Source organism: Epinephelus moara, chromosome 10 (assembly GCF_006386435.1).
Source record: "Epinephelus moara isolate mb chromosome 10, YSFRI_EMoa_1.0, whole genome shotgun sequence".
Taxonomy (NCBI): Eukaryota; Metazoa; Chordata; class Actinopteri; order Perciformes; family Serranidae; genus Epinephelus; species Epinephelus moara.
In genome coordinates, this window is record NC_065515.1 from 35,025,332 (window position 1) to 35,037,878 (window position 12,547).

Consider the following 12,547-nt stretch of genomic DNA (forward strand, 5'->3'; position numbering starts at 1 on the left):
GTTATTTATCGCTGTCTCTTGTATTTTTGTACTTATTTGCATGCCTAGTTATTTAAGTTTTTTAAGTTTAATTTTGAAATCTTTAATCTGACTCTTTCTCCTTGACTGCTGTAACACTGGAATTTCTCAATTATGGGATCAATAAAGGTGTATCTTATCTTATCTTATCTTATCTTCATCCCACATATTCATACACTGGTGGCCAAGGCCACCATACAAGGTACCACCTGCTATTCAGTTTTTAACACACTCACACACAGATGGAACAGCCCTTGGGAGCAATTTGGGGCACAGTGTCCTGCTCAAAGATATTTCTACATGTGGACTGGAGGAGCTGGGGATCAATCTTCCTATTAGTAGACAACATGCTCTACTCTCTGAGCCACAGCTGCCCCAGACTGTGATAGTCAAAGGTCAAGGTCACTGTGACCTTGCACCCATCTCATTCTCATGAACACTATACCTCGAGAACACCTTGAGAGAATCTTTTCAAATTTGGCATAAACTTGGACTCAACAATGAACTGATGAGATTTTGGTGGTCAAAGGTCAAGGTCAGTGTAACCTGCTATTCGTCTCATTCTAGTGAATGCTGTATTTCAAGAACACCTTGAGGGAATATTTTCAACTTTGGCACAAACATTTACTTGGACTCAACAATGGACTTATAGATTTTGGTGGTCAAAGGTCAAGGTCACTTTGACCTGGCATCCATGTCATTATTGTGAACGCAATACCTCAGGAACACCTTGAGGACATATCTTGAAATTTGGGAGAAATGTTTACTTGAACGCAAGAATAAACCAGTTTGGAGGATTTGGTGGTTGAAGGTAAAAGGTTAAGTTCACTGTGACCACACAAAATATGTTTTTGGCCCTAACTCAGGAATCCATACACTAATTATGACAAAATCACACACAAATGTTTAATAGAATATAGTGATTAAGTGTTTATATTTCATATCAAAAAGGTCAAAGGTCAGCTTCACTGTGAAATCATAATGAGCTGCAAAAACACTTTTCTGGCCATTACTCACTATCATATCTCAGGAACCGAGGGGGAGACATTTGGTCAGATATCTCAAAATCTGACATCCCACACCTTGGTCACACATCATGTATCCATTACACAGACCTGTCTTTAAAGCCTGGCTCCTCTGCTACCTCGTGAATACAACATTGGAGTAACTGCCAACACTGCAATGATCTGCCTGTCAATCTTATGCTCCATCCCACTCTCACACTACAGCACATAGTAAACATATTGTACAAACTAACAACAAAACATGCAAACTCATACAATGCTCTACTGTTCTCCCTGAAAGCCACACTCCCCCACCTCTCCTTGGGAAGGTCAGAGGTCACCCTCAGAACAGCAGCCCTGATGCTGCTGGGGATTCAGTGTTTTGTTAGCAGGGGCCATCATGGCCCAAACAAAGTCCCTCTGGCTAAAGGAGGCTCCCTCCAATCAGTATGCCACCGTGTTACTGTTTGCTGCTATGCTGCAATTTAGCTCTGATCTCATTAATTGGTTTACAGTGTGCATGATTTGGATGCACGCCCTAAGGCTATTTTGTGCTGCTGACAAACACAGTCTGTTGGTGTAGTGATAGTCTTGGTGTGTTAGACCATAAACCATCCTCCATAATTGATGAGGGCAGACAGTTTCAAAATCAAAAGGCTACCAAGTAGTTTCCTTCTTGTTGTTAGTTGTGTCAGGCTCAGTGAACATGTTTGAAAAAACCTGTGCTGAATTGTAAATGTTTCGGCAGGCATTTTTTTCTCCTGACATTAATGCAGGAGATTTTCTCCTGACTGTTCCCCTCCTCAACGACTACTGATGAGATGCACTTTAAAGGCACTTAGGCTCTGGAGTTTCTGTCGACATACGTGTATCAAAAACTAATCAGGTGGTCGGCCGTGCAGCTTTTGATTTAAAAAAATCTTAACAAAACAAAAAAAATGTATTATCCATTTACTCTCAGCCACTTAATGCAACAAAAAAGTGTAGTTGCAACTAACTCTGGAGGTGGTTTAAGATACATTTTAGCCAGATGTGGGGAAGATGTAGATGCACCCATCTTTCTGAGGTGTTATTCACACTACACGAATTTCAAAGTCGTCAGATTGTGTAATGTTCACACTACGCTACTTGTTGTCTTTTAATTGGGAGTCTTAAAGCTGTTGTGGTTTTCATACTACATGACTGATGGGTGATAGGGGGTCACACACTACAAGATCTTTCACCAGGAGTAATCTCCAATGATGAGTATGTCTCCAAACTATGTTTTGTTATGAAAAGACATGTGAAATGACAGGAGACATGACATAATACCATGCAGAAGACAAGATTTCTTGTTCAACAATCACTGACTGAATGTAAAGCCTAACCCTGTTATTTTTTTCTAAACCTAGCCACGTCCGTGTGATGGGTATATGTAACCATGTGCGCTTGTTGTTGAAGGAAAAAATGACAATATTTGGTGTTGTATCCACGTAGTCCATTTATTTTGAAAAATATGTGACTCAGTGTCCCAGAAAATAAACAACAGACGCACCCAGGCTACCTTGCATGTCATATGTAGACGTGGAAAGTCTAAAGGTTTTGCTGTCAGGTGGAATAAGGAAGTTAGTCCCAGGCACCTCGTTAATACCCTCAAAGAGAGCAGAAATGAATGTCTTTATCTTCCATTATATCTTTATCTTCCAGTACCACCAAAATGTTCCCCTCAAATGCCTGACATAGTGGCAGACACAGTGCCAGCACAAAGTTATTTAACAGGGTTTTCGGTCTGTGTCTCAGTTGCAGGTTAATCATCTATACACTGTTAACTCATTTATATCAAAATGCAAATACAGTAAATCATTACACCAGCTGTTGCAGTGAAGCCTGCATATCCAGGCAGCAAACTGGAACAAAAAGTATCTTGTAATCCATTGTACGCAGTCTGCAGTGGCTTTACTGTTGGTCCAGTTAAATATTTACCGATGACCAATGATTACCTGAATGTAAACACCTGGTACTGACCTTACAGATAGACAGGTGTTTATATGCATCATTTAATAGCTCTATCAGGACAAAACATGAGGCATTAACAAAGCTAGTACCCTAATGATAAAACTAATATATGAATATGTGCATTTGTGTGTCACAGATCGAGGTGATGCATGAGGAAAGCCAAGGAGGCTCCACCCATGTGGTTGTGAACAATGAGACAGAGGAGAGTCTATCCAACAGACGCAGGTATGGAAATAACACAGCGCTGTGTTCACATGCAGTCCTTTGGTTTACTGACATATCACTATACTGAAAAGACAACATGATGATGTCATTCTCTAGATTAGTAAACAAGGTGTGATAACTGATTCAGAGAGTGAAAACACAAGTGGTACAGTTATAAGCCATGATTGTGTGCATGGTTTGAAAGAAAGTGTGGTGTTGTGTGATGATTTATGTCACCTACCACATGCAGTGTATATGTGAAGAGCACATTTCAGACACAGGTGGTGTAACAGTTAACACCCAGATGACAGTGCAAGTGGTGAAGTGGGACTCCAGTGTGGAATTTATCCATGTTTAATTTAACCCTGTGTTGTATGGAGGCAGTCTGATCTGAGCAACTTACGCATTAGAGCATTTGCACAGACAGCTACTTTGTTTGAAGTTTAAGTATAAGGTCAAGTATTTTTATTGAGCCAAAGATGGAATTATATATATCATGTTGCAGTGGCAGCGCTCATTTCATTTTATATGAAAGAGTTTTGAAATAATAAGTTCACAGATGTAGGAAAATATGAACATGAACATGGAAACAAGACAAAATATTGGTGCATTGAATGTGCATAAAGTAAATAAAGGAGAAAAAGGAATAAATAAATAAACAAAATAAAATAAAAATGAAATTTAAAAAAAGGGGGAGCCTAAGTCTAGGTACAGGACTTCCTTAACCCCTTCTATTTCCCTGTCCATTACCCTTGTCTCTATCCTTAACTCAAGCTCAAAATCGGGTATTGTAGGAAAATGGGTTACAATTTAAGAACTGAACTTTGTGCAAGGTCTGATATGAGAGGTTGCTAGATTGTGATATATTGTGGGAGTCTGCCCTTTAAGACATATCTTATCCTTTCCAAATGTAGTATGCTGGTTAGATCACGTATAGCCACATATTGCAGGTTGGAACTATTATTCCTTTCCATGACAGCAGTAGTTTTTTTGCTGTAATGACACAGTAGGAGAGGAACTTCTGTTAGGCAGTGGAGAGTTGTCTTCGTGCTTCAGACACACCCAGAATGATTAATATAATATGAAGGAGGATTAGGGCCATGTTAAAGGGAAAAAAAAGTCCCAGATTAATCTTTGACGCTATGTATTCCCAAATCACTCCATGTACAGAAGGTTTTATCTAGAATAGATGAGATGAAAGTGGGGTTTTTTGCAATGGGAAGGGCGAGAGAAATAGACTTAAAGGATAACTTCGGTATTTTTCAACCTGAGCCCTATTTCCCATGTGTATGTGTGCGTATGATTCATAGGTACAACTCGTTCTAAAATTGGTTCAGTATTGAAGGAGGCGGATGCAACCAGAGCCGCGAAACGAGCTAAAACGGTAACGGGGGCAAATGCGTCCCGTATAAGTTTGCGCATTAAAAGTGCTTTTTTTCGCCACTGACCGCTTCAGATCGTCAGTGCTATAAGTGCTATGAGTGGAGTCAGCTGTCGGTCAGTTTTGGAGCAGAGTACTGTAAGTGAGTATGTGTGTATGAAGTGTGTGTTTTTTTGCCACTGACCGGTTCAGATCGCCAGTGCTATCTCTGTAAATAGCATACTAGCCTTTCCCTTACCTCTGGGCTGTGTGATGTTACGAGCTTTGCTCCACTGTGTCTGTAGCTCTCTCTACTCGTGGGACAGCCGTTTTCTTGAGGAAGAGGTGTTTCGGGATTGGATGTCTTCTCTTCTTCGGCTGGCAGTAGCACAGTGTCTGGACAGGAGTGTTAGCATCCATTTGTAGCACAACTAGCCACAACTTCAGCATCTCGCTGTCCGACAAAGGCAGCCTATGAAAGCTGTATGGGGTGTCGCGCGACATCCTGTTCTTGCGTTCGGGAAAAAGGCCCGTTTATTTGAGCACTCCAAAAACTCCGGTAACACTCCAGGGGGTAGCACGTAAAAGACTCCGTCCTCTGACTCTTCTAGCGTAACACACACACTTAATACACACATACTCACTTACAGTACCCAGCGGGGCAGCCCTCCCCCTCTCTGCTCCAACACTGACTGACAGCTGACTCCACTCATGGCACTGGCGATCTGAACCGGTCAGTGGCGAAAAAAAGCACTTTTAATGTGCAAACTTATACGGGACTACCGTTTTAGCTCGTTTCGCGGCTCCCGGTTGCATCCGCCTCCCTCAATACTGAACCAATTTCAGAGAGAGTTGTACCCATGAATCATACGCACACATACAAATGAGGAAATAGGGCCCAGGTTGAAAATACCGAAGCTGTCCTTTAAGACCAAAGTGGGATTTGATTTGCTTCCATACAGGTATTAAGTTATGTATGACGGAAATATTTAAGACATTTATTAAGATATAAAACAATACTCTTGGAATAATATATTGTGTCTGATATGGTTTTTCCATAAAAAGTTCAATTCCTACAGTAACACTCACAACACCCCTCACCAGTAGCTTCAAATGTGAGGTATTTACTCACACTTTTGTTGTTCATGTTTTTGGAAAATCTGTAACACACTTTTTTGTCATGGCTCCATCCAGTGCGTCTTGGTATAAACTTTAGTCTAGTCCAGTCAGTCTGAAATAGTTTCAACAGATTTAGAAAAAGCAGTGGGTTATTGATTGTTAAAGCACATGTTATGATTTCACATTGGATGTCAAACAGAGATGTCTCAGAGATAGACAGGCTAACACACAAACCACACTGTGCAATACCCGCACTTCCACAAGTCTAAATCTACTGCACAGCTTTTGCTACTTATCATCTGTTATTTTCTATTTCTCTTGTAGTCTAACTCCTATCTCTGCAGGGAGTTGTTCGTCGGAAAACTTTGTCACGTGTTATGCAATTGGCTTGAGCCCAGAGAGATACACTGAGCTGATGGAATATAACTGTATTTGTATTCAGCCATGCTTGCCAGCTCAGTGAGAATCATCATCTTTAGGTTAACTGCAATCGCTCAGTTATACTCCCTTTACGTATGAAAATAGATATGTCCTTTTCAAACATTGTCAACATCATGTTTCTCATACTTTCATGTGCCCTTTATGATGGCATAAACACAGTCAATAGATGGCACTTGAGGGTGGAGTCAAAAGTTTCACACAACAAATGTGGTGACGTGGAATAGGTAGTAATATTGTGGCTTTCAATGGAGGCAGTGCTGTAGACAGTGGTGGTCTGTGCAGCCATTATATACATTGCGACATGCTTTCAGAAAATGTGCACAAATATGGACAAAATGAATGCAGGGTATGGACAGAAGGCTCTGTCCGTCTATAATTTTGAGAATAAATGAGGAGAGACTCATTCTGAGAAAAAATAACATTTATTTACATATGCACATAAATATAAGAAATGTGACAAGTCTTTGGTGATTAGACCCCATCGTGATGTCTTATATTCCAGGAGGGTGGTAAAGATATAGTAGATTGGTTGTACCCCCATTGAGTCTAGAGGCTGCTGGTGGTGATGGTAGTGATGAGATGAAGGGGGTGCTAAGGATCTGGATGTGAAGAGAAGTGGGCTTTGATGAGCTCGTCTTGGGCTCCGGATGAGGTGACTGGAGGTGAATGGAGTGGAGGAGGGTGCGACGGTTCTACCAAAAATGACAGCTGACAGGAGCAGAGAGGAAAACAGATTTAAAGTTTGGCAGTAGCAACATGAATGGTTGAAGGAGATTGTTGCAAAGTTTGATAGGCTAGCAAGGAGAGGGAACGCCCATAATCACCTGATTGGGGGAAGCTGTGGGAATGGGATAGAGAGAGAATTTTGAATGGATTAAACTTACAATGAGCTTTATTTATATCACACAGTTCTGTCTTTCAAGTCAAAAGAAGTATTTCTATGGCAATTTTACTTCTTTATGACAATCTTATACTTACATTTAGCTGTAAATTGAAGGATGGTATGGGAAAAAAAAATAAAATTAGAGGTCAGGAGAATCCATCTCACAAGGCTGAAACTGAAGTGTCCCATATCTGAAGAGTTATGTCTAACAGAAAAATGTATTGATGTGGGAAACATTATGAGAATGAGTTCTGGGAGGGTACTAACAGTACTAACAGTACTAACATTTTCTAATGGTATTTCCTTGGTAATCGTTAGTGTTATCATGGTATCCGTCTTAACAAGAATACCTTAGGAGGGGATGAAGTATGGAGTTGTGGCCCCTTTTGGGCACTAAACAACAAAATTACATTTGCCTTCATTTGCTGAAGACGGCACTGAGCTTTTACTTAGCCAAAGTGAAGGAAGAGCGGCACCGCTAAAATTTGTCTGTATGCGCACATATTGTTTCAACTAAAATCCTCACATTTAGACTACCTTTTGTAAGGTGAATGCATTTTTGCAGTTTAAAATCTGTCATCTCTTCAACCAGTATTCCAAATTCAGCAACAGAAAACACTTTCTTGTGCAAAAATATTGCCCCCCTGCATGCGCAACACACATTAAAACAGCCTGGAATCAGATTTTTTTAGCTGCATTTCTTGCATAACAGATGAACTGCTGACTGACCACTTTTTGAAATGGTTTCATGGGTTGTTCCTGAAGAAAATGACTATGTTAACATGCACACTGTTATTCCACTATTATTCAGAATATAATAATATTTGGAATAATTCTGAACTTGACATTTTAGGTTAATTGGTGACCGTAAATTGCCCATAGGTGTGAATGTGAGCGCGAATGGTTGTCAGTCTCTGTGTGTCAGCCCTGAGATATTCTGGTGATCTGTCCAGGGTGTGTACTCTGCCTCTCACCCAGTGTCAGCTGGGATAGGCTTCAGCACCCCCTGCACCCCCCAACAGGATAAGCTGTTACAGAAAATGAATGTTGCATTTGGATATTCTGAATGCCTTTATTAAGAATGTAGCCTTTTCAGATTAGATCAGATTAGATGGGATATGGGCTGTCTGTCAAGTGATTAAAAAATGTATTAAATTAATTAAATGAACATGCTCTGTGATTAAGTAATCTAAATTAATCGCATACACCAATTTTTGCTGTGAAAGTATTCAAAAACTTTCAGTTCAAATGAATTTTGGCAGATGTGTTACAAAGCTGTAGGATTTTGGACATAATTGTCACCCTGTCTGGTCTGCAGTCCATTGCAGTCCATTTTGTAATGGAGTTAGTCGGTCACAGGTAGAATTACTCAGTTCACATCTGAATGCCTGGTCAAGTGTGTCTTGACAAAGCTAGCTGCTAGCACTAGCATCAGAGGCTGTGCCAGCTCGGACCTATGGGTTTGCTACTAAATGCTTTGCGTTGAGGTGATATTTCAGGCTTTAAGTCCCCCAGTGGTATGAAAATTCCTTACTGCAGAAATTGTTAAGAATGGTGCTCCTATCAACAGTTCCATCAAGCTTTTTTAAATGCCTCGAAATGGCCTTCAATGACCCACCAGGTCAAAGGGCACCACGGAACATGATTAATCAGCATTAATTCTTTTAATGCGTACTTTTTTCTGTGATTAATTAATCGAAATTAAGGCGTTATTTTGACAGCCTTAGTTTTTATATGTGCAGATATCACAACGCTTACCTTTTTAAGGACGTGGTTGAAGGAATAAAGAGGAGGGCTGTGGTCTCACTGTCAAACAAATCCGCCACCCGAGAAAATCCTATTTTGTCGCAATATAGCCAGCCCACTTTTTCTGTATGTTGTCATCATAAACATGTTAGGGCATTAAAGCCTGTCAAACCCAGCTGAGAATGCCACTGACATATTAACAGGAATGTTAGTGGACTGTTCATTTTCATTAGCCATGTAAACAGCTTTGTAGGAATGTTGTCTTTTTGGAATAAGGGCAAAAAACTGAATATTTTGGGCATGTAAATGTAGTCGATGACAATGGCCTATTTTGTTGTTTAGATTCAGATTCAGATTCAGATTCAGATTCAGAATACTTTATTAATCCCCGGGGGGAAATTGTTTAGTTATGAGAACTAGGTGACAGATTCACATATGAAAAGCTATCTAGGCTTAGTAGACCAAACCAATAAAAAATTTTTAAAAAAGAAAAGAAACAAACTAGAAAATCAATAGCAATCAAGTATGACACCACTTGCTGAATAAATGACTTTATTCCCAGTCTCAGTGGTGAATGCTTTCCATCTGTGGACCCACACATGTGCTCCCCCAGCACTTAAAATGTTCCTTATAAGGACATGACGACCTGAACGCTCTTGATGATTCAGCCTGTCTGGGCAGAGTGGTCAAGAAGGGGAAACACAGGAGAGGGAAGGAGTGGTCAGAAAAAAAATCTCTTGACAGTCTTGGCAGGATGACTTCTCCCTTAAGATGATGATGTATTATTGTATTATAATAAATTTTAGTGTAGTTAACCAGCAATTTTGGATAAGAAAGAGGACGTTTGTATAAGTAAAGGATGGCCGAGATGGGGCAGTATGTGAAGAGACACACAGTAAACTCCTCTCAGCTAGTCTTCATAAGTTAAAAAGTTAATACGTACAACAAATTTTGGTTTTAAAAGAGGAATGATTCCCATTTGACGGTGCAGTCTACATGCTACAGTGCTGATATGCAAGATCCAAAGGAGCTTTTATCAATATTTTGTATAGTAACAATGTACCAACTAACAATGTCAGAACAATGTGACATTTTAAAAGGGGTTGCTCATAGTGCTGAACCTACAGAGGATTATCACCCGAACCTGCAACTGAGCTTTATGTTGATTTTCAACTCAGTATTTAGCTGGTTCACTCTCACTGTTCTCATGGCGTAGTTATCAGCTGCAGCAGGCAGTTATTTTCAGTGAAATAGCTTTAAAAAACAGCTGTACTTTACCTGCTAATCAGTAACAGCCGACTGCTAATCAGTAACAGCCGACTGCTAATCAGTAACAGACAGACACAGTAAGCCACCAGCAGGGGGAACACTCTGAAACATTAGCAGCTAAAGAGTCAGATATTTCCCTCAGGATTTGGTGGAGAGCAAAAAGAACCAAAAGAACATAAATATTGGACTAAAGGCCTCGTCACACCAAACTGATATCAAAGAAATAGCAGCCACAAAAGCCGACTATTGCGTCGCCAAAAAGTTGCACATGAACACACCACAAAGACAACAGCAGACAGCAAACCACCATGCAACTGCATGAGAGGAAATAACTCTCCACATCAGGAGATGGAAGTAGTCTGTAATAATTGTTCATAAAGGGAAACGAGAAGACTGTCATGACACTAGTTAGCCAGTTAGCACATTAACAACACAATCCAATGTTGAAAGAACGGAGCATGTTTACCATGCCCCAGTGAACAATAACACAAACCATTGGGAAACGCTTCTCACGGTAAACCCCAATTCGCTCACTCAACTTAAATTATTTTGGAAACAGCTTGCACTCAAAACTTTTAGTTTAGTACAATACAGTAACGTAAAACTTTTGAGTACACCAGACACAAAATAAATGTGTCACGTGACCCTTGTCTGACGGGAACTTTATCAGTTTAACATAACTTTTTGTTGTGTCAGATGAACATAAAAACATTTCACAACAATTCTTTTTAAAATTTAATTGAACCATAAAAATGTATTGTGGCGAGCTCAGGTTTCTCAATTGGGAAAATAAGGCAAAGAGATGATTTCTGAACCAGGAAATGCTCTTTATCTCACCTTTATGCAACTTTATGTTAGACACTCATTTCCACACAGGTGGCAAGTCACTAACTTCGTATACGACTTCACGCATGGTGCAAAATGTCCTTTACCACAACATTAACTGTAACGCATAAGAACCATTGTGAAATACATAAACATTAATCACTGCGTAATGGCCAATCAAAGTGATTTCTTTCACTGACAGGCTTCACTATCTCCGTCATTGATTCAAAATACTGCAATCAGCTGGAAAGAAGCCGATAAGGGTTGAAAAGGGCCAGTGAGGGCAATGGTGCAGGACACACTGTAAAGACTATAGGGCAACAGATGCTCACCAATGGCCGACTGTCAGCTTGGTTTGTCAGGGCCTAAAAACCCAACTATTTTGCCAGAAACATGGCTCTATTTGAATAAAAATGTTGCTTCCTAACTGCTGAATGTGTAAATAAGCAACTGTTTGCAAACAAGTGGGCCACGTGAACCTGAAAGGGGGTGATATGTTGATGAGTATGCAACCTGATTCCACTGCCATTAAGGGGCCAAAAAAAGAGATATTTCAAGTTTATGTTTTTACTGGTAGAGACACATTTACCATAGTTACCTGTTTGTGTTAAATCAAACATCAAGCTCAAGACAAACTTCTGTATGTCTGTTTTCCTATTTTGATTATATTCAGAGGCCTTAAGGAGTAATTACATCCAATCACTCACATGAAAAAAAACACAAAGATTAGAGCAATGTTTTATATATTAAAAAGATACGTTGTGAGGAGATTTTTTTATCCACTGTCCAAAGAATGTAATCTTGCTTCCTTTCCTATTTATCTCGGTTCTGACCCCACGTTTGGGAACTACTGCTCTTAAATTTAAATTCTAGGGGAGCAAATATCCCAAGCCCTATTACAGGGGCAAAACAAAGAGGTACAGTGCAGCAGCACATAAGTACATTAGTACATTAGGTTAATTGCCCTGCAAAACTTTCCTTTCCTCAGCATATTCTACCATCTTTTCTGTCTGTACTTTGGTAGGGAAATTCCCTCATCTGGCATAATTTCGCTCAGTGTCTGGCTGGATGAAACTTTCTTCCCACTGGCTGGCTGGCTGGTGTCTCAAAAGGAAATGTCTCATGCACTTTGCCAGCCTAACCGGAGCGAGACATTTACAGCTGCAGTAAAACAAGTACAAAGTTCACGGGTACAAGAATAGACAGGCTGATCTAAGAGTTTCTGACCACCCAAAAGGACATGACAACATAAAGTGATACAAAATACTTCAAGCTTAATATCCATATAGGCTGCTACTCGTATGAAATGTCTTTTTAATATGTTGTATCAATGTGGTCCTTGTAGCAGCAATTTCTCCTATTTGCATAATGGGTGCTGCAATGCACAATTGTGATCCAAGCCATCACCAGCGAAAATAATCTCTTAACAAGCACCCTTTTTTGATTCAGACCAGTATAGCATTGAGACATTGGGTGATTCTACCCCTCATAATTTGTGTCCAGTGCCAATGTCCAATATACATGTCCTTGTCTGAAGATAGGTTTCTTTTGCATGTAAAGACATAGTGGAGTAATGGTGTCCTGAGCAGAGAATTAAGTCATGTTACGTCTGTGTGTGTTGTAATTCAAGCTTCTCAATGGTTTGTTGAGATAGATTGTGTGGCTGTACCTGCATGTGAGTCC

The 12,547-nt window shown here is 40.0% G+C and overlaps 1 protein-coding gene across 1 annotated transcript in view; it reads left to right on the plus strand.

Annotated features, from left to right (window-relative positions):
- Positions 1-12,547, plus strand: part of mcf2l2 (MCF.2 cell line derived transforming sequence-like 2) — a 240,879-nt gene that overhangs the window by 110,558 nt on the left and 117,774 nt on the right. Inside the window, exon 15 of the mRNA XM_050055717.1 lies at positions 3,154-3,242. Coding sequence (XP_049911674.1) covers positions 3,154-3,242 — 89 coding nt within the window. The remainder of the gene's footprint in view (positions 1-3,153; positions 3,243-12,547) is intronic.